This window comes from Balaenoptera physalus, assembly GCF_965194825.1.
Source record: "Balaenoptera physalus genome assembly, chromosome: 13".
NCBI lineage: Eukaryota > Metazoa > Chordata > Mammalia > Artiodactyla > Balaenopteridae > Balaenoptera > Balaenoptera physalus.
This window is the reverse complement of record NC_138892.1, coordinates 89029744-89056275: the sequence shown is the minus strand read 5'-3', so window position 1 is coordinate 89056275 and position 26532 is coordinate 89029744. Positions and strand designations below refer to the sequence as shown.

The following is a 26532-nucleotide window of genomic DNA, read 5'->3' as shown; positions in this document are numbered from 1 at the left end:
GAGAGATACATGCTACAACATTGATGAGCCTTGAAAACATTATACTAAGTGAAATCAGCCAGACAAAAGGACAAATATTGTATGATTCACTTATATGAGGTACACAGAGTAGGCAAATTCATAGAGACAGAAAGTGGAATAGAAGTTACCAGGGGCTGAGGCAAGGTGGGGGGGAATGGGGAATGGGGAGTTATTATTTAATGGGTACAGAGTTTCCATGGGATGATTAAAAAGTTCTGGAAATAAATATTGGTGATGGGTATACAACACTGTGAAGGAATTTAATGTTACTGAATTGAATACTTAAAAATGGTTAAAATGATAAATTTTATTGTTCTGCATATTTTACCACAATAAAAAAGTATATGATTAAGTGGGCAATAGAAAAAAATTGCTATATTCCAGTACCACATTAAGCTTCATTTCTTTAAAACAATTTTTCTCCTAATTTGTTCACATGTGTTGGTTCATCTTGTAAATTAACTGAAGAGAACAGATTTAAATGGGGGAAGGAATATTATTTTAAAGTAAAAGGAGATTGGAAATATTACATTCTTCTAAAAAATACTTACTAAAAATCACTCTAGGCTTTGGGAAACAAATATAAAGCAAGAAGAAAAAGCACCTGATTCTAAATCAACCAAATCCAGTAATGCCCCTTTCAAATTAATGGCTGCTCTGAAACAGCAGCTACGAGAGCGTGTCGACCCTTCACTGACTTTGCAAAAAGCACAGTATTTGCCAGTCCTACTGTAAAAGATAGTTCTCTCTTCACTTTCCCCACCTACTCCAAAGCTAGCTTCTTTTTCATATCCAGATGACTGTTTATGAGCTCAGTCCTGTTTCAACTGTCACTCTTTACATCAAGGAAAGATAGATGGGACACACCAACCCCAACCTAAATGACCTTTGGATGTGACAAGAGTTTTAGGTCAGCCTTGCTAAATGGAGGCCTTGGTGTATCGAGACATGCCTTGGGGTGAAATTTACAGTGAATTTATTATCTCCCAATGCCCTTTGGACTGCTTCCCACCATCAAACACCATGGCAGCACTTGGAACAGGAAGAAATACATTAACTGGAATCTGATCGTTTTAAAAGGTTACAGCTGCCCAAATATAATTTAATTTCATACTTGCCCTTTGAGGGTTTGGTGTATATTTTCATTTTATGACTGCAAATGATAAAGCTCTTAAGATTCCAGGCAATAAAAAGAGGAAAAAAAAGTATTTTAAGGGTTAGAAGTCTATTCAGTTCATACTCAATGAATGAAGTGACAAATTAGCTTTTTTTAAAAAATCTAACATTTCTCTTTTTTATCTGGACCATCTTTTATTCCACTTCTGATCCTACACTTCGATGTTTGGTTGAAATCAGTAAGTGAACACCAGCCTCAGATCTCAGCCAGCTTGAAAATTAAAAGGATGATTTAAAAAATGAAGATAAAGTCAATCTGATTTAAAGTGAAAATAGTTTAGTATAGGAAATATATATTTTTCATTAGTGTTTCCTCTCACATAATTGGGAAGATTTTCCCATTAAAGTGTATCAACATCAAATTGACTTACCATTGATCCAGTACTTTTCTAGTATATCACACTTTCCACAAACTTTAATGAAAGAGTCACAAAACCCTCTATAAACGCCACATCACAGCCTTATCAATTTAATTAGTAAATATTATTACTATTATTTTATCAACAGAGAATAAGAGATATGGTGTTACTAATGCAATAGAATTAATCAGAAAAAAGTCAGACACAAAATTCAGATAAAATCACCTATAATTTATTATTCTAAGACATCAAAACAAAACAAAACAAAACCCAACTCTTACTCTTTCCCTTTAACTCAATACTTCACCAGAGACTTAACGGTTTTTTAAATATCAATCCAACAGAGTTTGAGGCAACACAGTATTTTGGATTCACTGTTAGTAATGAGAAAAGCCACACTGGTCAAAGGCAACTTAAAACTGTGTGTGCGTGTATGTGTGTGCGCAAATATGCATTCGTTCATCATTCTTTAGTTTAGTCAACAAATATCTCTTGAAAGATATTGCTAGTTCCTGTGAAGCTTACACTTTAAAAAGATTTTTCATATTATTTTAAGAGGGCACTCCTAATATATGAACAGCAAAGAAACACTCAGCATTTAAGTATTATAAAACTTAAACAGATAATTATAAATATTAACATTTTTATTAGCAAATTTTAATTTCATGTTGACATGTCACTGTTTCAAAAGTATTTTGCATAGCATTTAATCTGCATAACAATCCAGTGGGGCAGGTATTAATATCCCCATTTACAGATTATGAAAATGTAGCCTAGCAAAGTTAAGGAACCTGCCCCGGGTAGCAAATCTAGTGGTTACTGAGACAGAAATGCTCTGGATGATAATGGGAAACAGTACTTATTCTTTTACTCATTTGTTCATTTATCTCTCTTTCAGTCAACAGATATTAATTAAAGGCCCACCTAAAGTGAGAAAAATGAAAAGGCAAACATTATCCAGGAATCAATTAAAAGGATCTTACTCTCCTTTCTCTAAAGAAGATATAGAAATGGCTAATAAAGCACATGAAAAGATGCTCAACATTACTACCCATTAGGGAAGTGCAAACCAAACTCACAATGCAATACCACCTCAAACCCATTAGGATGGCTATTATCAAAACAAACAAACAAAAAACACAGAAAATACCAAATGTTCACGAGGATGTGGAGAAATTGGGACCCTTGTGCATTGCTGGTAGAAATGTAAAACAGTGAAGTCTCTATAAAACATTATGTCAGTCCCTCAAAAAATTAAACACAGAATTACGATATGATCCAGCAATCCTATTTCTGGGGATATACCCAAAATACTTGAAAGCAGGGACTAGCACAGATACTTGTATACCCATGTTCACAGCAACATTATTCACAATAGACAAAAGGTAAAAATAGCCCAAATATGTACCAACAGATGAACTGACAAACAATAGAATATTATTCAGCTTTAAAAAGGAAGGAAATTCTGACACATGCTACAACATGGATGAACCTTGAAGACATTGTGCTAAATGAATAATCCAGACACAAAAGGCCAAATATTGTAGGAGTCCACTTATAACGAGGTATCTTGAATAGATAATTCATAGAGACAAAAAGTAGAATAGTAGTTATATCAGGGGCTAGGGGTATGGGAAAATCAGAAGTTACTGTTTAATGGGTATGGACTTTCAGATTGAAATGATGAAGTAGTTCTGGAGATGAGTAGTGGTGATGGTAGTACAACACGTGAATGTACTTAATGCCATGGAACTGTACCCTTAAAAATGGTTAAAATGGCAAATTTTATGCCGTGTATATTTTACTACAATAAAAATAAATATATGTAAGATTAATAAAAACGAGCAAGTTTTGGGTCACAATCAAAAATTTAAAAATAAATTTAAAAGCAGAAAATAAATACTTAAGCCATTACTCCAACAAAATAAGATGAGAAATTAATATAAAGAAAAAAACCAAATGTTTTCTCTCTTGAGTATGAACTAAGAAATGTTGGATTCAAGGACAGTAGACAGAGCAGAAAGCCATATAAAAATGGAGGGAGTGAAAGAACAGCTATTGAACCGTAAGACAGCTGGCTTCTCTTGGCTTCAGCTGTCCTGCCAGCCAGGCTGAGACTTCCTGGGCAGGAGATAAGAGAATTCCTTTCCTAGGTGGTCAAAGAGACCAAGGGAATTTGGGGGGTAATAGAACTGTCTTCCGTCCTGATGGTGGTGGTGGTTAAAACTCATAAAACTGTATAACCCAAATATAGTCAAATTTACTGCATGTTATTTTTATAAATTAAAAAGTAAAAAATACAATCACACATATGAAAAAAGCATCTTATTCAACAACTCTGACTTATAATTCTTAAACATTTTGACCTTCCTTCCCAAGAAAAAGTCAGAAATAGTGGGATTTGCTAACACTGTAAATTATAAAGATTTTTAAAAAACACTGCAACATTTAGACTTAATTTTTTTTTTCTGGCTTTACTCTTTTTTTTTTTTTAATCGGAGTATAATTGCTTTACAATGTTGTGTTAGTTTCTGCTGTACAATGAAGTGAATCAGCTATATGTGTACATATTATCCCCTCCCTCTTGGACCTCCCTCCAACCACCCCATCCCACCCATCTAGGTCATGACAGAGCACTGAGTAGTATCTCTAGTATGTCCATATATGTATAAAGAATGAATACTAAATGGTGTTAAGTGTGCAGGAGAGCAGGTAGCCAGGGGTCACCACCCATGATCTGAGATAACAAGACTATAAAATACTGATAGCAGACTATTAAACAAACAAGGTGAAAAGCAATTCTCTCCATTTCAGCTGATGCTAAGAAACCAATTGTGCAGTTCTTTCTTAGTATAAAAATAAAGAGCTGTGTTTCCACCTCTACGTTTTTCTTTTCCAAGAGAACTCACACTTTTTTCCTAATCTCTGGAGAGTGGGTGAAAATCAGACTGTTATTAGTGTTATGGTCTCAATGAAAGCCTCCATCATTGATGTGTTCATGGCATTACTGGCTTTATTAATAGAGAAGATGTATTATGGATGAAAATATCTCTAGGCTAGTATCTTCTAAGAGCATTTACAATGTTATCAAATCTATTTGGATGGGAAAAAAAAGGCCCATATATATTCTCCTCTGATAGCCTCAATCCTTGCCATTTGGTATTCCCAATTAAAACTCTTCACTCAACTGCTCATATCTGGATTGCTATTATAATTGTTTAACTAATAAGCAAATAGTTCTAAAGGAGATAGTACCTCCATTTTTCACAATTGTGGGAGAATAAAAAAGTAGCTAGAGTCCCAGATTTCAGTGAACAAGAGAGAGGAGGGGAAAACTGAAGAACAGAGAAAAGGGGAAGACTCGTAGAGCAGGATTAACAGAGGGGGCAGCTAAAAATGTAGAGAGGAAAAGTTAAAGAAAGAGGGGAAAAAAGGAAGTCATAAAAGTAAAAGAGAGAGAGAGAAAAAGATTTTCAATAGGAACAGAGGTAGATTTTTGGAAGTAGGTTCCTGTTTTTAAATCTTTAGCATCCTGAAGGATTAAAAAGTGTATAGTGCCCAACCAGTTGGCTGTGTAATTCAAAATAACACAGCATTCTGATTACTGCTATGAAGCTGTTTTATGTCAAATTGTTACTTATTTACTTATTTCCACATAGCCCTTCTTTAACTGGGCGTAAGCACGTTGTTAGGTTGTCTATTGGGTAGTCTAGCCCTGGTCTGACCTGCTCATCTTCCTTCTCCTTCCATGGAGATGTAATAGGAATAATGAAACTTCCTATTTCTTGCCTAATTAGATCTTCAGTGCTAGCTTGACTATTTTCAGGTTTCTAAAGCATTTCTTTTGAATGCCTCAGGCCAATGGTTACTTCAGCACCCTTCTCTCATATTTTCTTTGAAAGTACATGAATAAATGTATCAGGAATCAGAGAAGTCCACTTGTAAGGGGCAAAGACTCCTTCTGGGGATTTCTGAGGCTCGTGGTTACTTTCATAATGCTTTGTTTCATTTCCCCCCTTCTTCCATGATATATAGGTAGAACAGCTACACTTATCTGTATTTTAAAAACAAGAAAACTTGAGAGCTGGCCAGATTAAATGACTTGAGACCAGACTCACATATCACTTCAGAAGCAGGTTGAGAGCAGGACCCTTATGTGTTAATCCCTTATGTGTTGAACAGTTTGGGAAGTTAGAGGGATCATGAAATACCAACTGCTTTGCATGCCTTTATTATGCCCTAACCATCCAGCCCTGCTGTAAAACTCTCCCCATTATAACAAAACACTGTAACTTTCCAATAACATACAGCTTTCCCTTCAAAGGGAAAAGTTTGTTCCATTCACGAGTAATTGTCAATGTCATAAAAGCAAAGATGCTCTAGTAACTCTTACGGAATGGAAAGAAATAGGGAGATACATTCTTTTCATTTTTAGGAAGAATTGAAACAGTTTTTGTGTAGTCTTACATGTAGAACAAAGGTTTTTATATTGAAAGGATATTTTACTTTCATAAAGACTTTTTGGCTTGCATTAAACATGGGGGAATGGCTCTCAAAGAGTGTATTCAACCCCAAATTAAATTGAGATGGATTTCTCAATTTGCCATACACCTCTGTACTATAGAACATAATTGCTCTATCTTAGAAAAATACTTGCTAACTTGAAATATGGAAGAATTTATTAGGCTCATTTCTGACAGTGGAGAAATCCCTGAATACAGGATATAAGGACAAGGATGATAGCAGCTAATGATGGCTGAATGCTTAAGCTATACTAAGCATATTGTACATACTATCTCATTTAATCCTCACAACAGCTTTATCATGTAGGAACAAAATTATCACATTTCACAAGGGAAGAAACTGAGACTAAGAGGTATTCAGGAGAGCTCAAGCTCATAACCCATCATACTATAAGTTCCATTTAAATATTATTTATTTGTAAGATTTACTTTAAAACAATTAAAAACAATTTTTTAATGTTTTTTACAAATTGACAAACATGCTTTAAAGAAAGAAAAAAAAAGCATAAGTCATCAGGTCATCTAACGGATTACTGTACTACTATACCAATAAACTACCAGACGATTACAGTGCAAAGACTGAGCCTACGGAAACTATATATTTTATAGTTTCATACTGCATTTAATGCTAGCTTGTGTCTAAGGTGACACTAAAACATCCAAACTTAAAATTCCTCTGGAAAGAAACCAGATGCAAGATGAATCAAATCAAGATGAGAATAAAAATGAAGAACTTTTAAGGGCCTTTGCTTTTTTTTTTTTTTTATTGTTTAGTTAAATGTCATGGTTTATCTTCTATATGTTTCAACAAATGTTTTAACTGTACTATTTCTAACAATTTAAGATTCCTTGAAAACCGAAGAACTAAATTCAGGGGAAAGCTAGTTATATCTGTACGAGCTGTATAGACTAGAGCACAGTATAGTCAAATTTCAGATGGAAACTTATCTTAAAGCAACTATTATAGATGGAGGGACAATATTTTCTGCAGTTCTGCCTCATTCCAAAAAGGAAGTAATTGTAATTTTAACTATCAAGATGACTTTTTTCATTTTACATTGAAGAAGTTCTAGAATGGCAAAAGCAAGAGAGAACAGTGTTGCAATTTCCCTGTTGGAGGTATTAATTCTGCTGGCCCAATGCTCATTGTACCAAATCGTTTTGGAGCATACTTTGAGTCTGTTCCTCCATTTCTTCCTGTCTCCTTCCTTTATCCAAGAAGCCGCTGGGTAAGAAAAGGGGGTATGGCATTAAGGGAAAGGTCAGGATTAAGAAAGATGGAATAATTAAGGATTCCTTTCCCTCCTCCCCTTTCTTTTCATGCCATAAGTTTGGCAGAACAATACTGAGAAACTTCCACAGGAAACAGCAAATCTGAAATATGCTGGGCTGGCTTAAGCTTTTTATCTGAAGGAATCGAATAGGGCTCTATTTTCAAGTCTTGCAAAGTCACCTGCCAGCCAAATGTAGCTCAGAATTGGAACATGGTTTTTCTCCTTGGTCTTTCTCTCAGAACATTTCATTCATCACTGCAAAATCTTATCTGCATGATTATATAATCAACTTTTGAATACTATCTTTCTTCTAAGAAACAAATAAAATATCAACAAGACTTGTGATGTAAACAATCTCACTTTGAACCTTTTATGAACAAATAGATATGAAACAGCACACTTCTCTGTTGTTTTGTTTTCTGAATTCCTTGATCTTTCAATAGCTTTTCACAAAAGAATTAATTCACGGAGCACAGTCAGTGAACTCAGCAAAATGAAAGCAATTCAGAAGGTTGCCATTGTTACTAATATGGAAATCCTATCTATTGTTTTATTCATCCTTAATTTAAGTCTAAATGCAAAAATAGCAATTTTTCTCCCCTCTTTTTACACAAAACAACTTAAAAGTAATATATATGAATATATGCATTTAAATATTTGTAAGGATACCATGGAAAAATAGGAAGAAGCTAGATTTAGCTTTCAGCTGCTACGATTCCAGGCACACTTCTGTTAGTATCTGATTTAGCCAGGTCACTACTTAAAGTCTAAATTGCCTCATCAATAGAATTCAAGAGTTGGAATAGAAGAATGATTTTTAAATTTTATTTTAGCAGCAGAATCTTTTATTCAAACAATCTCAGCCAGTAGAACTCAATCTATAAAACAAATAAAAGTGAATGGTACTGTTTGGTGGCGACTGGAGCCACTCGGACTCCTGTGAACAGTTTGAAACAACTGCTTTTAAAGGTCTCTGAGGTCCTTTTTATTTCAAATAGACTTGTTAGGACAGGAGGTTGTATGACTTTCTTCAGATTCTATTCCACTTTCACACTCCATTCATTCTCTTAAATTTCAGGCTCCTTTATGATCCATCAGGGATTCTTAACTAATTCATCTTTGCATTCCTTACGATGCTTAGCTTAGTCACTTACAAAGAATAAGTATTTGCTGAGTAAATAAAATTTCTGGGATACTATGGGGTTTATAAAATAATTCGCTTCCACGTTAAAGTTTGAAAACATAGGAACTATTTCCTTAAAGGAAGTAATGAAAAGTTTATAAATTTTCTCAAATTTCTATGAGAAACAGTTTAGCTCTACAATAAAGGGGTAGAATAAGAGGTAAGATGTCTTAGTGTATATTCTACTAATATATTTAGAAGAAGAGTATGTTTTGAAGGGTTATACCAGAAAATATTTTACATAAAATAATATTTTATATTATTTATTTTAAATGTGTTATTACATTAAAAGCATCTACGTAAATAACTTATTTTAAATTTATAAGTTATTCATTTAGAATAGTTGCTGGCAGCTCATAGAGACAATTAGTTTGCAATATATCCAAGGAAAAATAGGACTTGACAGGAGGCATTATTTTCATTTTGTAGATATAAATATTGAGATAAAGAGTGAGCAATAGCAAAATTTAGGACACTATACTCCTAAGTAACTACTCGGGCTTTTTTTTTTTTTTTTGGATAATTAAACTCATTGCCTCCTATAGATTCTTGTGATGGGCCTTAAAATTATACCACACAGGGGAAAACACTTGTTTCCTTATGAATAAGAAAATGTGCCTCAATTTTACTAACTTGCTTTAGATGCTGAACTGCAAAATAAATCCACATAAGAAAAGTCTGCCAAGTTCTCACTTGCAAGACTGCCTTTAAGCCATAAAAAATAGTTTTAATACCAGCTAATAACATTTATTAATCAACTAATAATACCAAGCATTTATTATTACCTAGGACATAGTATTTCATAAATTGTAATTAATACTTTCATTGCTCTAAGAACTTGATGTATATTATCTCATTTAATTCTCACAATAAGATATCATTTATATCCATAATTTACAGACAAGAAAACTATGGCATGGAGAGGTTAGGTAACTTGCCCCGAATCACAGAGCTAGTAAATAGCAGAACCATGATTTAAGGCACAGATGGCTGCAGGTACCATCCTTTTAACCATTACATTTTACTGGCTCTTGCTAAATAACAGTGCCTCTTAAAATATTAATCTAAAGATAATGTCTTAATATAATAATAAAATTTTTTGCTTTAGTCTATGTTATTTTCCCTCTAATTATCCTCTGCTGAGAGACTAAGTTTTCCTGTATATAATTAATTAACTACAAGGACTTCAGCCCTAGGTTTAACAGTTATATGTAATATAATTTACATATTTCAGCTGCATGCTTTGAGATTTAGCCATACAAATAATGGATAATATTCATGGATAATATTCAACAGTTTTCTGGTACCACAACCAGAGTTTGTTTCTCTTAAGGAGCATCTGTCTTCATTTGGGTTCTTTAGGCTCAAGATTCTTATTGGTTCTATTAAGGTGATAACTTTTACTTATGTAGAATTTTATTCCTAAATAAATTTTATTGAATTTGTCTTCGTAAGACATTCCTTGAATAAATTAAAGGATACTAGTAATATAAACTAAACCGACTATTAGGTTGAATGACAAATTTCTAATATAAATACAATCTGTGAATCTGAAGAATATTAGTTTCTCTCCCTTCTTATATATAGCCAAGACTAGAGAACTGAGTAGTTCTGTTTTTCTTGATAAAATGAAAAACCTGTATACTTTTAAAATTACAATAAACTGGTATTGTTCCTAGGATTGCATCTACTTTGGCCTTGAGCCTAGCAATCCTTTTATGTATAGCAATTAGCCTAGAAACATTTTAGAGTAACCTAACCATGTTTTGATTAAGAGAACACAGAATGCCATTGAGGAATGGGCATGAACTTGTGACCAGGAAACCTGGCACTTATGAATAGTTTATATTACTTTAGTGTAGGCAATGGGAGAACTTCAAATACAATTTTAAACTTTACCATTTGATTGGTAATTACAATAAAAATGGGTAGTGTGGAAAAGCACACGTGTACTGATGTTTCTGTTAGCACGTAATGAGACAACATGAAGCGGCTGGAAACAAGGAAATACAGAAATAGCATGAAAAAGACACTGCTGGTACTGTCTCCATTGCCCAAATGTCAAACAGCTCCTGGGAACCCTAGGGGTGGTAATAACTGGCAGTAGTTCCTACTAGGTTTTTCCTTAAAGGAGATTCTTGAACACTGCTGGGTTCTGACTCTAGCCCATATGGGCCTGGAAAAGTCAGAGAAAATGTTGGCTGCACTTTTTCAGGCCTATTTGCATATGTTCTTTAGTATGCAGAATGTCTCTGTATATAATTTAATTGTTGTTGGTTTTTTTTTTTGTCTCTATTAATACATATGCAAATGACTCACACTTGCAGCTGTGCTGTCTTAATCATATGTGTGCTTCTGTCTGTCTGCCCTGCAGGCTCAGGGTCGAAGAGAGAGGAAAAGAGAGAATTCATTCTTTTAACCTGCAAGAAAACTCACTCATGCAGACAGAAGTCTGAGAGCAAACAACACACCAGGGTTGCAACTGAAATGTTGAGCAGTTGATCATTTTTCACCCTGTATGGAAATGACTGTGACCTAAGAGTTAAACTGAATAGTAGAGTGTCTAGGTAGGTAAAGATGAATACTTTACAGGGATTCATCCTTGTAAGTAATTCCTTCAATCAGAAGGTAAAAAGCCTCATATCTAGACCTCTCCACATGGTTATTTCTTCCTTATTGATTTTCTAGGGGTTTCTCTTGGTCAGACACATAAAGCCATGCTCACTTACAAGGCTCTGGGAAATATGAAACATTTATCTGTGTCCTGTCATAATTACTGACCTCCTTCAGAGAATGGCAGGAGGTTGATAAAAAGATGAACTTCATTTTTTCATCTACATCTACCTTGATGTTACTCTCTATCAGATAGAAATCGAAGCCATTTCCACTATGACTTCCATGTACCTTTGATAGCTAGGAAAAATGATTGATTTTAGTTGATATTTTATATAATTCATTCTCTCCTGTGATCACATGTCATCTATCATATTCTCTATCCCAGAGGATTCATGTTATTGATATTACTGGTTGCTGGAACTGTAGCCCTATGTGATTTCATTTATGACAATTTGCAAATTTGAGTCTTTATTCCAAAAATACTATTATGCATTTTAAAAATAATCCTACTAAAATCAGTAAAAGGTGAATTAATTCAATAAAAATTCTTGAATGAAAGCTACTTGCTTAGTTGAGTAAAATATGACCATCCAAAAAGAATTTCAATCTTTTTTTCCCCTGCTTATCACTATTAATCATTGGTTGGAGTCGACATTTTTGGCTTCCTATAGGTAGAACAGGTGGCAACCATCTTTTGGCCAACACAAATACAGTATTTATAAAGTGAGAAATAAGTGGATAAATATTTCCTTTTAATTTCCAATCTTAGAAGCCTTGTTAAAAAACAGAAATAGGATACACTACAAATCTTACTATTAAAAAGTTCACGATGCCCGTTAAGTAAAATGCAAATGAATGACAATGAATATGAGAAATAAATGTTAGATGGACTGCTGCCATCATTTGGTTTCATTAATTAGAAACAGACAATTTGCTTAGCTGATTTTATCTAGTCACAAAAATCCAAAAGATTCAAAGTGTAAGTTATTTTGCTTAAATAATTAGATTCACTTCTTCATATTGAAATGAAGCTAGATTAGTTTTCTGTATAAGTTAATCTCCCTCCTTTAAAAAGAGACAATATTAGGAGAACAAATATCAAAAGGCATCCTTGGCTCTTGGAAGAAAAATAAGTAGTTTGAAGAGGAAGGGGAAAGAAAAAAAGAGAAGAGGAGGAAAAAAGAGAATGGGGTAAACAGTGTATGAGATTGCTAATTGGCTAGTTACTAGTATTTTGATAATATACCTTTCCATTATTTAGAAATAATTTCTTTTAGTGTTGTATTGGCAAGGTGAGTCATACTGAGTCAAAAGCACCTCTATCAATTCATAGTCTCATCTACGCCTGTACATCCATTAATGAACAACATAGGAATAAACTAATGTTGAAATGTTTGGTCTTTTTTGAAAATTATAACTTTAAAGGAATTACACAAACTGTAATAAATGCTAAAACACATTCTTTATGCAGCAGCCCAAGGTAAGAAATAAGATAAAGGGAAGAAGGAGCAGAAGAGATAGAGCTACAGATTTCTCATATACTAAGAATCTTTTAATAAGGGTTAAAAATATAATGTTCCCTGGTATTTAAATTAATATCATTTATTCCAGAAATTAATCATACACTGCTTTGTTATTTTATTAAAAATGATTATGACCATTAGCTCATGATAGTTTCTTCATTTTATTCCTATGTACTGAGCACCAGCTACTTGCTAGGCATTCCGCCCCCCACCCCACCCCGAGCACGTGAGATACATTATGATACATTATTGGGCAACAACAACAACAAAATGACACTCCCTGCTCTGGTGGAATTTAGAGAATATTTGAAACAGGCAGACAATAAATAAGGAATATAATATGTAAGTTATACAGTATGTTTGAAGATGACTAGTGCTATAGAAAAAAAGCAGAATAAGGGAAATAGGAAGTGTGGTACATCTTGGAGGGTTATTTTATGATTTCAAGCGGTTAGTTAGACTAAGTCTAGGAGAGATGACATTAGAGCAAATTCTTGAATGAGGTGAATTAGCCTTCCAGGCAGAGGGACAGGTAATGCCAAACTCTAAGGTGGGAGCATACTTCGGCAAGTCAAAGGACAGAGAAGAGTCTAGTGTAGTTGCAGCACACTGAATAAGGTAGTGTGGAGCAGACTATCATAAACATAATTTTAAAATACTGTGGTGCCACACACGGTACCAGGCACGTAGTGTTTTCATAAGGATGAAAATTAATTTATATAGGAAATTAATCATTAATATTCAGCTTAATTCCACTATTTCAAAGAAGAGTAGCTAGTTAACAAAAATAGATAATTTATTTTAAGTGTAATCTTAAGATTCATTCTTCACCCTTTCATTTAATAGATATTTACTGAGTCCATTAAATATTTCAAGCACTGGTTAAGTGCAAACGATGGTGGGTCAGTAATTCCATAGATTTTGCCGTCTGGTAGAAGCCAGAAAGTAGGATTTAAAACATATTCTATAAGTGCTATTAGAGGGGAAATACAGTGTGTTCTCGGCATATATGAGACCTACATTAATCAAGACTTGGGGACAATGAAGACTTCCCTGAAAAAGTGAGGTTTTGACTTGCAACCTCAGGGATAACTAGGAGTTTGCTTGGTAAAAAAAAGGTGGGTAATAGGGTTCCCGAAAGAGAAAACATCACATGTAAAGATCCAGAGGGGAGAGAGAACTTGAAAACACCAAGGTATAACTTAACGTATTTAAGTAGGAGAAGGACATGGTCAGATTTTCTAAAATCTTAAAGATCATTCTGACAAACGTATAGTAGAGAGCGCACTGAAGGGGCAAGAGAAGAAAGAAAGACCAGTTCAGGGCTACTGTGGTAAATTATGGAAGCAATGAGGATAGCCTGACCCACAGAGTGACAGTACCATGCAAAGGAACAGACGGATTCTTGATGTATTTAGTAGGTAGAATGAATAGACAGATAATGAATGAATAGGTCCAGAGGAAGAGGGAAGAAGAGAAGTTGAACATAGTGCTAATGGTTTCCGGGGTTGAGCCATTTGCTAAGACCAGAAAATGAACAGGTCGGGGAGCGAGGAAGAGAACTGGTGAGGCCCATTTTGTAGTCAGTTTATTGTGCATGTAACGTCTGTGTTTCCTCTTGGTAGCCAACAAATAGTTGGCTATATGGATCTGAAGCTCAGGAAAGACTTAAAAACTCTGGAAAAAGCTCAGAGGAGACAAGGACAGATATTTTGTTATAGAAGAAAGAAATAAAATGGTGCCTGGGCACAACATGTTAATTTGTATGTTTTATATACATAATCCAGATTAAGCCATTTTCTCTATATAAATAAAAAATAAATATTTGACAATGCTTAGACTATTTTAACTGCTCCTAAAAGTATACAGTAAGGTGATTTTTTTTGCATAGTAAGTATTTTATTATTTTATCCAGGAACATGAAGTGATAAAATAATAAATAGTGGTTTAATTTAAAACATGTCATTTTGTTTTCCTTTTAAGACAATTGTAATAATTATTTCTTCTTTAATAAAGGCCCTGGTTGTTGGTTTTACTTAATATTATCCAAGCGTGAACAATTACTTGTAAATGATTATTTCAAAAGAAAACACAAATGGCAGGTAAACAAAGTCAACCAGGAGTAGAGATATATTTATAGGGTCCTTTCTTGGATCTAGATGTTCAAAAAGAGAAGACTGAATTAACATATATCTGTGTAAAGAGGTATGAAATAGACAATGCAGAGTGTGAAGTAGATAGCCGTCATGAATGCTGCTGTCTCCTTCAGTATTGCATATAGAGGATTTGTATTAGTACCAATTAATCAGCATTGTTGTTATAATTGTAGTAGCAGGTTACTAAGTTAGCAAATGTCCTAAGAAGGGCAATGTCTCCAAAGTTTAAAAAAAAAATCTCCTGTACTTGGAAAAGCAAGTATAATTGTTTTAAAACCATGGATTTTGGACTCTGTGATCCAAGTTTCTTCTTTGTCAAATAGAGTTATTAATACATAACAAAAAGTGTTGTAATAAGAATTAAATGAAAACTCTTTGTGTGAAAGCCTTACCAGAGAACCTAGCATAAGAACATAGGACTGAATCTCAATAATTGAAAGAGAATCTTGGTAACTGAAAGGGACTCAAAAGTGATGAAGTCTACTCCAGGTATTATTAAGGGATAGAAAATGGAGATTTAGCAGTATAATTCAAAGCAGAGTATGGAGAAAATTAAAACTGGCTCATACATTATACTCCACTGAGATGAAACTTCTCAGAAGCAGGTTCACAAGATTGGGGTGAATGCTGGGTTAGGGTTAAGATAAGACTTCTGACTAGGCATTGTAGTTAGCTTTTCTCTGACCTGTCTGGGAAGGTTTGTGGAGAAGAAAAGAATTTGGATGCTATTTTAATACAAGGGGAGGGAGAGTATTACAGGTCTCCTTTGCAGCTGGGGGAAAGGTGAAGTCAAGGTTAGGGATCTGTGAATACAGTGTTAGGAATAGGAGTAGAAAAGTAGGTTGGTGTAGGCACCCTAGCAAAGGTGAGAGTAAGTCCACTAAAAGAAATGCCATGACATGCGTTCGGAATATGTGTTTGGGTTTGAGTACTGTTTTTTAATCATGAGCAAAAGTCCGTGTGTGTGTGTATGTGTGTGTGTGTGTGGTTATGTGTTTGTGTTTTAAAAGTAGCTAATGGCTTATCATGAAAGAGTTAAGATTATTAGTTTTCTTGTTGTACCGCAGTACTGATTTACTGAGATCTTAACAAAACTCATTTATTTTAATGGGTACAATGCCACTTACACAAAATATCTTTATCCCTTTTATAGATCAAATTATAGTTGAAGCAAAAGCAAACATGTTTGGTGTCTTTTTTCTTGTTTTCTGATCAACAAATTTTTTTGTGTCTTTAAATTTTAACGGAATCTGATATCACATTATAAGGGCAGAAATAAAACTTAATTTGTGTCAAATAGTCTAATGCTATCTTTATAGAAAAGTAAGTTTGGACTGCTGCCTAACAAAGCTACCTTCTACTAGAATTCTACAATGAAACGTAGGAGATGCCTCCAACTTGCCCTTGCTCCCTCTCACCACTAATCCAATGGTGAAAGGAAATGAGAATGTCTAATTTGTTTTGAAAACTGACAGCTTAGATCTCTAAAACTCCTATTTTCCACATTCAAATCTATTGCTGGATATTCTTCCCTCTTCCTTTAATCCCACTACTCTTTTTAGTTTTACTTATTATAGCCACTTCTCTGTATTGTAGTTATTTCTCAGACTTCAAAGGCTAACAAATGCTGTTACTTTTATTGTCCCCATGGCTCCAACAGGTTATTTCCAAGGTAATTTCCAGCTCAAAGAAACAGACACTAACACTGTAGCTTTCGGAGAAAAGGCAGAATAGGAATGGGTGTTATTAACCTCTGTAGAACACAGTATGTCTCAGTTCCTCCTGTGTTTCTCCTGTGAGACTCAACTGGTTTCTCAGAACCCCACCAAGTCTGATAACTCCCTGTGCTGACCAGATGTATCTGTCTCTTGATGCTACAATTTAAACTATATTTTCCTTATAGGCTAGGGTCATCTGTCATGACAATGCACTTTCATGAATACAATTTAATTTTATTAAGCATGGGTGCTTTATACTTGGCTTTAACGGCATACTGCGTCTTTCAGGCAAAGGAAAATATAAAACTTCTCACAAGGGGAGATTAATCCTATTATTGGATGATTTGTTATTCCCATTACCTGTGTACCTATAAAGTCCATAACAACAGAAACTAGGGTAGTAGGATGCTGATTCAAAGATTTAAACAGTTAATGAAAGATAACTTTAATATAATTTAATTGATATTCTTTCCAACTCCAGAGACAGAATTTCTAAAATCACTTGGACATCTGGTAAAGTCAGCAACCACATTCATGGATATATGGGAATATGTCTTCTGCCGGGCTAAAAAAGGTCTTAATTAGGATGTCTGGATAAAGTTGTGCTCATTTAGACACCTGCTTATTTGGTCTACTTATCCTTGCTTATCCAACTGAGCTGGCATTAGCAGGAGAATAAAGAGTGCTTCAAAAATACTGGGCATCTTGAACAATTTTAAACGTAATTTTTGTAAGCTATCTTGATCCATAAGTATCTGAATATCTTTTGTAGTTTTTTTGTTCTTTTTATCTTGGTGAGGAACATTCTGTGACAAAATTATGGCATATAGTAATCAAAGCAAAACTACAGCTCATTTTGTTAAATCATACCAGGCAATAAAAAAAATTACAATAAACTGTCTTTAGTACAGAAAACAGGCCTAAAAATTAAAAGAACCAACTTTGGGTTAAGAATCAGTAGACATAAATTCAAAAACAAAAAAATGTGAGACAAATATCACTAGTCAGTTTTATTTTGTGTTAACACGATAATAGCTGTTTTCGATATTTACTTAACCTTTGTCTCTGGTGTATTGTTTCCCGACTTACCTGCAGTTGGAGTGGGCCTAAGCCTGGTGTTGCTGCAGCAGCAGCTGCCATGGTAGTTGGGATCAGCTGTACAGGGTAAGGGTCACCTACGTAAGAGAATAATAGAGGCGTCAGCACCTTTTATCTACTCTCCACCTGCAAATTAAACTCATGCATTCACTCTTTCCAAAAGCCTTCTTTTGTGTGCCTTGCTGAGGCCTAATGAAAAGCTCTATTGTGCAGCTTTTTACTAACACTCTTTTCACAATTCTGGCTGAGAGAGGAATGTGAATAAAAGGCACAAGCAATTAAGGCGGAAACCTCATCCTTTTTTCATGATGTATTTAGGAAAATGGGAGGAAAAAGTGCGCATTGATCAGAGGGCTGCACTTTATAACACACACACACGCACACACACACACACCTGATAATCTTGATATGAGCATACCAACTCCTCAGCACATTTAAAATGTTATTATAAAAGGAACTTAACTAAACTTTATTCTATTTTAACAAACTAAACTCTAAAGATTTAGGCCAAGTAGCTTATCTTTTTAATGCTATGTTACAGTCTTGATTCAAATAACCTGTGGACAAGTTCATCATAAAGAAAACATTTAATGCATTTTTAAAAGTTATATAAAATATTGGTATCTCTATTATTCCAGAGACAAATGCTTAAAAAGATATACTATAAGGAAAGCAGAAAATAGATGGTTTTTTCCCCAATGGATTTCTCTTTGTGGGAATATCTAAAAAACTAAAATTTTAGTAATTTAAATTTAAAGTTTTAATATAGATGATCTATAAAAATATAGAGAGACACACAAACATATATTCATATATAGAAGATTATAATGTACATTTTTGATGTGAATAAAGAATTTTTTCCTCTTAGTAAAGAGGTACCTCAGACTTTTTGCACAGAGCCCAGTGATATGCTAACAGATATGGACACTGTTAGCTGTTTGAAATATAACCATAGCAAAAATGTAAAATAACTATTGATATAAGAACAATTTTCTAATATACAAAGCTTTTTGTAGAACTATAATTTGTGAAAAGCTTGTTGAATGTCAAATGTATGGAAATATAACTGAAAATAACGGTTAATATATTCATTCAAAAATATTTATTGAGGGAGCCCCTGCGCTCGAGAGGTCCGCGGTGCCACTGCCACCTGTGGAAGCAGCGAGTTCCGACCAAAGTTCCCCGGCCACAAAGGGCCCTGGGCCTCCGGGTCCTGGCGTCACACCCCCTCTGCTGTTTCTCAATAAGCAAAAAGTTGTCCCAGCACTACTGCTGAAAATATTACTCTTTTCCACATTGAATAGTCTTGGCACCCTTGTCAAAAATCAATTGACCAGAGGACCTTCAAGATGGCGGAGGAGTAAGACGTGGAGATCACCTTCCTCCCCACAAATACATCAGAAATACATCTACATGTGGAACTGCTCCTACAGAACACCTACTGAACGCTGGCAGAAGACCTCAGACCTCCCAAAAGTGAAGAAACTCCCCACATACCTGGGTAGGGCAAAAGAAAAAAGAAATAACAGAGACAAAAGAATAGGGACGGGACCTGCACCAGTGGGAGGGAGCCATGAAGGAGGAAAGGTTTCCACACACTAGGAAGCCCCTTCGCGGGCGGAGACTGCGGGTGGCAGAGGGGGGAACTTTGGAGCCACGGAGGAGAGCGCAGCCACAGGGGTGTGGAGGGCAAAGCGGAGAGACTCCCGCACAGAGGATCAGTGCCGACCAGCACTCACCAGCCCGAGAGGCTTGTCTGCTCAGCCGCCGGGGCGGGCGGGGGCTGGGAGCTGAGGCTCGGGCTTCGGTCGGATCGCAGGGAGAGGACTGGGGTTGGTGGCGTGAACACAGCCTGAAGGGGTTAGTGAGCCACAGCTAGCCGGGAGGGAGTCCGGGAAAAGGTCTGGACCTGCCTAAGAGGCAAGAGACCATTGTTTCAGGGTGCGCAAGGAGAGGGGATTCAGAGCACTGACTAAACGAGTTCCAGAGACGGGAGTGAGCCGCGGCTATCAGCGCGGATCCCAGAGACGGGCAGGAGACGCTAAGGCTGCTGCTGCCGCCACCAAGAAGCCTGTGTGCGAGCACAGGTCACTGTCCACACCTCCCCTTCCAGGAGCCTGTGTAGCTGACCACTGCCAGGGTCCCGTGATCCAGGGACAACTTCCTCGGGAAAACACACAGCATGCCTCAGGCTGGTGCAACATCACACCAGCCTCTGCTGCCTGCAAGCTCGCCCCGCATTCCACACCCCTCCCTGCCCTGGGTGCCAAATCCAAAGCTGAACCCCAGAAGCTGTGCCAACAAAGAAGAGAAAGGGAAATTTCTCCGTGCAGCCTCAGGAGCAGCGGATTAAATCTCCAGAATCAACTTGATGTACCCTGCATCTGTGGAATACCTGAATAGACAATGAATCAACCCAGAATTGAGGTGGTGGATTTTGGGAGCAACTGTAGGCTTGGGGTTTGCTGTATGCGACTGACTAGTTTCTGATATTTATCTTTATCTTAGTATAGTTATTAGTGCTTGTTATCATTGGTGGATTTGCTTATTAGTTTGGTTGCTCTCTTCTTTTTTTTTTAATTACTTTTTAAATATTTTTATTTTAATAATACATTTTTATTTTTTATTTTAATAAATTTTACTTTATTTTATTTTTTTCTTTCTTTTTTTTCCTCCCTTTTCTTCTGAGCTGTGTGGCTGACAGGGCCTTGGTGCTCTGGCTGGGTGTCAGGCATGAGCCTCTGAGGTGGGAGAGCCAGATTCAGGACACTGGACCACCAGAGACCTCCCGTCCCCATGTAATATCAATTGGCGAGAGCTATCCCAGAGATCTCTGTCTCACGCTAAGACCCAGCTCCACTCAACAACCAGCAAGCTCCCGTGCTACAGTCCATGCAAAACAACTAGCAAGACAGGAACACAACCCCACCCATTAGCAGAGAGGCTGCCTAAAATCATAATAAGTTCACAGACACCCCCAAACACACCACCGGACACGGTTCTGCCCACCAGAAAGACAAGATCCAGCCTCATCCACAAGAACACAGGCACCAGTCACCTCCACCAGGAAGCCTACACAACCCACTGAAACAACCTTAGCCACTGGGGGCAGACATCAAAAACAATGGGAACTATGAACCTGCAGCCTGTGAAAAGGAGGCCCCAAACACAGTAAGTTAAGCAAAATGAGAAGACAGAGAAATATGCAGCAGATGAAGGAGCAAGGTAAAAACCAACCAGTTAACAGCTGATCTTTCAGCAGAAACTCTACAGCCAGAAGGGAGTGGCAGGCCATATTTAAAGTGATGAAAGGGAAAAACCTACAACCAAGATTACTCTACCCAGCAAGGATCTCATTCAGATTTGACAGAGAAATTAAAACCTTTACAGACAAGCAAAAGCTAAGAGAATTCAGCACCACCAAACCAGCTTTACAACAAATACTAAAGGAACTTCTCTAGGCAGGAGACACAAGAGAAGGAAAAGACCTACAATAACAAACCCAAAACAATTAAGAAAATGGTAATAGGAACATACGTATCAATAATTACCTTAAATGTAAATGGATTAAATGCTCCAACCAAAGGACACAGACTGGCTGAATGGATATAAAAACAAGACCCATATAAATGCTGCCTACAAGAAACCCACTTCAGACCTAGGAACACAACCAGACTGAAAGTGAGGGGATGGAAAAAGATATTCCATGCAAATGGAAGTCAAAAGAAAGCTGGAGTAGGAATTCTCATATCAGACAGAATAGACTTTAAAATAAAGACTATTACAAGAAACAAAGAAGGACACTACATAATGATCAAAGGACCAATCCAAGAAGAAGATATAACAATTGTAAATATTTATGCACCCAACATAGGAGCACCTCAATCCATAAGGCAAATGCTAACAGCCATAAAAGGGGAAAAAAACAGTAACACAATAATAGTAGGGTACTTTAACACCTCATGTTCACCAGTGGACAGATAATCCAAAATGAAAATAAATAAGGAAACACAAGCTTTAAATGACACACTAAACAAGATGGACTTAATTGATATTTATAGGCCATTCCATCCAAAAACAACAGAATATACTTTCTTCTCAAGTGCTCATGGAACATTCTCCAGGATAGATCATATCTTTGGTCACAAATCAAGCCCTGGTAAATTTAAGAAAATTGAAATTGTATCAAGTATCTTTTCCCACCCCAATGCTATAAGACTAGATATCAATTACAGGAAAAAAAACTGTAAAAAATACAAACACATGGAGGCTAAACAATACACTACTAAATAACCAAGAGATCACTGAAGAAATCAAAGAGGAAATCAAAAAATACCTAGAAACAAATGACAATGAAAACACGACGACCCAAAACCTATGGAATGCAGCAAAAGCAGTTCTAGAGTGGAGTTTATAGCAATACAATCCTACCTCAAGAAACAAGAAACATCTCAAATAAACAACCTAACCTCATATCTAAAGCAATTACAGAAAGAGAACAAAAGAACTCCAAAGTTAGCAGAAGGAAAGAAGTCATAAAGATCAGATCAGAAATAAATGAAAAAGAAATGAAGTAAACAATAGCAAAGATCAATAAAACTAAAAGCTGGTTCTTTGAGAAGATAAACAAAATGGATAAACCACTAGCCAGACTCATCAAGAAAAAAAGGGATAAGACTCAAATCAATAGAATCAGAAATGAAAAAGGAGAAGTAAAAACTGACACTGCAGAAATACAAAGGATCATGAGAAAGTACTACAAGCAACTCTATGCCAATAAAATGGACAACCTGGAAGAAATGGACAAATTCTTAGAAAAGCACAACCTTCCGAGACTGAACCAGGAAGAAATAGAAAATATAAACAGACCAATCACAAGCAATGAAATTGAAACTGTGATTAAAAATCTTCCAACAAACAAAAGCCCAGGACCAGATGGCTTCACAGGTGAATTCTATCAAACATTTAGAGAACAGCTATCACCTATCCTTCTCAAACTCTTCCAAAATATAGCAGAGGGAGGAACACTCCCAAACTCATTCTATGAGGCCACCATCACCCTGATACCAAAACCAAAGATGTCACAAAAAAAGAAAACTGCAGGCCAATATCACTGATGAACATAGATGCCAAATCCTCAACAAAATACTAGCAAACAGAATCCAACAGCACATTAAAGGGATCATACACCATGATCAAGTGGGGTTTATCCCAGGAGTGCAAGGATTCTTCAATATATGCAAATCAATCAATGTGATAAACCATATTAACAAATTGAAGGAGAAAAACCATATGATCATCTCAATAGATGCAGAAAAAGCTTTCGACAAAATTCAACACCCATTTATGATAAAAACCCTCCAGAAAGTAGGCATAGAGGGAACTACATCAACATAATAAAGCTCATATATGACAAACCCACAGCCAACATCGTTCTCAATGGTGAAAAACTGAAACCATGTCCACTAAGATCAGGAACAAGACAAGGTTGCCCACTCTCACCACTATTATTCAACATAGTTTTGGAAGTTTTAGCCACAGCAATCAGAGAAGAAAAAGAAATAAAAGGAATCCAAATCAGAAAAGTAGAAGTAAAATTGTCACTGTTTGCAGATGACATGATAATATACATAGAGAATCCTAAAGATGCCACCAGAAAACTACTAGAGCTAATCAATGAATCTGGTAAAGCAGCAGCATACAAAATTAATGCACAGAAACCTCTTGCATTCCTATACAGTAATGATGAAAAATCAGAAAGAGAAATTAAGGAAACACTCCCATTTACCACTGCAACAAAAAGAATAAAATACCTAGGAATAAACTTACCCAAAGACACAAAAGACCTGTATGCAGAAAACTATAAGACACTGATGAAAGAAATTAAAGATGATACAAATAGATGGAGAGATATACCATGTCCTTGGATTGGAAGAATCAATATTGTGAAAATGACTATACTACCCAAAGCAATCTACAATTCAATGCAATCCTTATCAAACTACCAATGGCATTCTTCACAGAACTAGAACAAAAAGTTTCACAACTTGTATGGAAACACAAAAGACCCTGAATAGCCAAAGCAATCTTGGGAAAGAAAAACGGAGCTGGAGGAATCAGGCTCACTGACTTCAGACTATACTACAAAGCAACAGTAATCAAGACAGTATGGTACTGGCACAGAAACAGAAAAACAGATGAATGGAACAGATAGAATGCCCAGAGATAAACCCACGCACATATGGTTACCTTATCTTTGATAAAGGAGGCAAGAATATACAATGGAGAAAAGACAGCCTCTTCAGTAAGTGGTGCTGGGAAAACTGGACAGCTACATGTAAAAGAATGAAATTAGAACACTCCCTAACACCATACACAAAAATAAACTCAAAATGGATTAAAGACCTAAATGTATTGCCTGACACTATAAAACCCTTAGAGGAAAACATAGGCAGAACACCCTATGACATAAATCACAGCAAGATCCTTTTTGACCCACCAACTAGAGAAAGGGAAATAAAAACAAAAATAAACAAATGGGACCTAATGAAACTTAAAAGCTTTTGCACAGCAAAGGAAACCATAAACAAGACAAAAAGACAACCCTCAGAATGGGAGAAAAGATTGGCAAACGAAGCAACTGACAAAGGATAAATCTCCGAAATATACAAGCTGCTCACACAGTTCAGTACCAAAAAAACAAACAACCCAATCAAAAAATGGGCTAAGACCTAAACAGACATTTCTCCAAAGAAGATATACATATTGCCAACAAACAAATGAAAGGATGCTCAACATCACTAATCATTAGAGAAATGCAAATCACAACCACAATGAGGTATCACCTCACACCAGTCAGAATGGGCATCATCAAAAAATCTACAAACCATAAATGCTGGAGAGGGTGTGGAGAAAAGGGAACCCTCTTGCACTGTTGGTGGTGATGTAAATTTGTACAGCCACTATGGTGAACAGTATGGAGGTTCCTTAAAAAACTAAAAATAGAACTAGCACACAAACCAGTAATCCCACTACTGGGCATATACCCTGAGAAAACCAAAATTCAAAAAGGGTCATGTACCACAGTGTTAACTGCAGCTCTATTTACAATAGCCAGGACATAGAATCAACCTAAGTGTCCATCGACAGATGAATGGATAAAGAAGATGTGGCACATATATAAATGGAACATTACTCAGCCATAAAAAGAAATGAAATTGAGTTATTTGCAGTGAGGTGGATGGACCTAGAGTCTGTCATACAGAGTGAAGTAAGTCAGAAAGAGAAAAACAAATACCGTATCCTAACACATATATATGGACTCTAAAAGAAAAAAGTGGTTCTGAAGAACCTAGGGGCAGGACAGGAATAAAGACGCAGATGTAGAGAAGGGACTTGAGGACACAGGGAGGGGGAAGGGTAAGCTGGGACAAAGTGAGAGAGTGGCATGGACATACATACACTACCAAATGTAAAATAGATAGCTAGTGGGAAGCAGCCGCATAGCACAGGGAGATCATCTGGGTTCTTTGCGACCACCTAGAGGGGTGGGATAGGGAAGGTGGGAGGGAGACGCAAGAGGGAGGGGATATGGGGATATTATGTATACGTATAGCTGATTCACTTTGTTATACAACAGAAACTAACACAACATTGTAAAGCAATTATACTCCAATAAAGATGTTAAAAAAAAAAAATCAATTGACCAGAAAAGAATATATATTTATTGAGTACCTGCTTTGTGTTAAACACTACTGTTGTCACTAGAAATAGAGCTTTTTTTTTTTTTTAATAAATTTATTTATTTATTCACTTATTTTTGGCTGCGCTGGGTCTTTGTTGCTGCACGTGGGCTTTCTCTAGTTGTAGTGAGCGGGGGCTACTCTCCGTTGCGGGGCCCGGGCTTCTCATTGCGGTGGCTTCTTTTGTTGCAGAGCATGGGCTCTACGAGCATAGGCTTCAGTAGTTGTGGCTCACGGACTCTAGAGCACAAGCTCGGTAGTCACGGCGCACGAGCTTAGTTGCTCCGCGGCATGTGGGATAATCCCAGACCAGGGCTCGAACCCGTGTCCCCTGTATTGGCAGGTGGATTCTTAACCACTTGCCACCAGGGAAGCCCTCAGAAATAGAGCTTTAAAGAAGACTCATGTCAAGAGGTGTATTTACTGGAAATTTAATGAAGCTTAAGCTTTTGGGTTCTGGAAAGGGCCCCTAGCAGTGTGTTCACAGGGTCATATGTTTTTATATTTGTCAGCTCACTTAATTTTTTACTTTGTTGTGATTCTTTTCATAAATATTCTCTTTTGTACTTAATGTATATGAAGATTATATATATATGTATATATATATATAATTTTCATATTTTTATTCTTAAATAGAGTCCCCAAAATTATATGTTTCAGGCTTCAGAATACCTCAGTCTACTTCTGCTGATCTGGCTTTACAGCTTAAAGGGAAAATAAGACAAAGATAATTCAATGATTAGTATAAAATACAATGACTGTTAAGATAGAGAAGTATACAGTGCTATGGACTATATTGTCGGTACCCCACACCTAGTCTAAAAGGTCAAAGACAGCCTCTAGGATGAAGTCATGTTTAAGCTGAATCTTGAATTAAATGAAAGCTAGCCAGGCAAAGAAGGGAAGCATTCCAGGAAGGAAAATAATTTTCATTAAGACTCAGAGTCAAATGGGAGTGTTATATCATAGCTCAGTCCCTGAATTGCTCAAGTGCAGAGTGCAGGTAGGGAAGTAGAGATAAATGGGGCTGGAGAGGGAATCAGGCCAGATTGTGTATGGCTTTATGTACAATGTAAAGAATCTAAACTTTATCCTACAGGATAAAGGACACCATGAACATGGAAAATAGATGGACTGAGTAAA

The 26532-nt window shown here is 36.2% G+C and overlaps 1 protein-coding gene across 4 annotated transcripts in view; it reads right to left on the bottom strand.

The window, feature by feature from the left end:
• Positions 1-26532, bottom strand: part of SOX5 (SRY-box transcription factor 5) — a 990465-nt gene that overhangs the window by 85290 nt on the left and 878643 nt on the right. For all 4 annotated transcript variants that reach the window (XM_082419737.1, XM_082419736.1, XM_082419738.1 and 1 more), the window contains one exon: positions 17639-17724. In XM_082419737.1, the coding sequence (XP_082275863.1) occupies positions 17639-17724 (86 nt within the window). The remainder of the gene's footprint in view (positions 1-17638; positions 17725-26532) is intronic.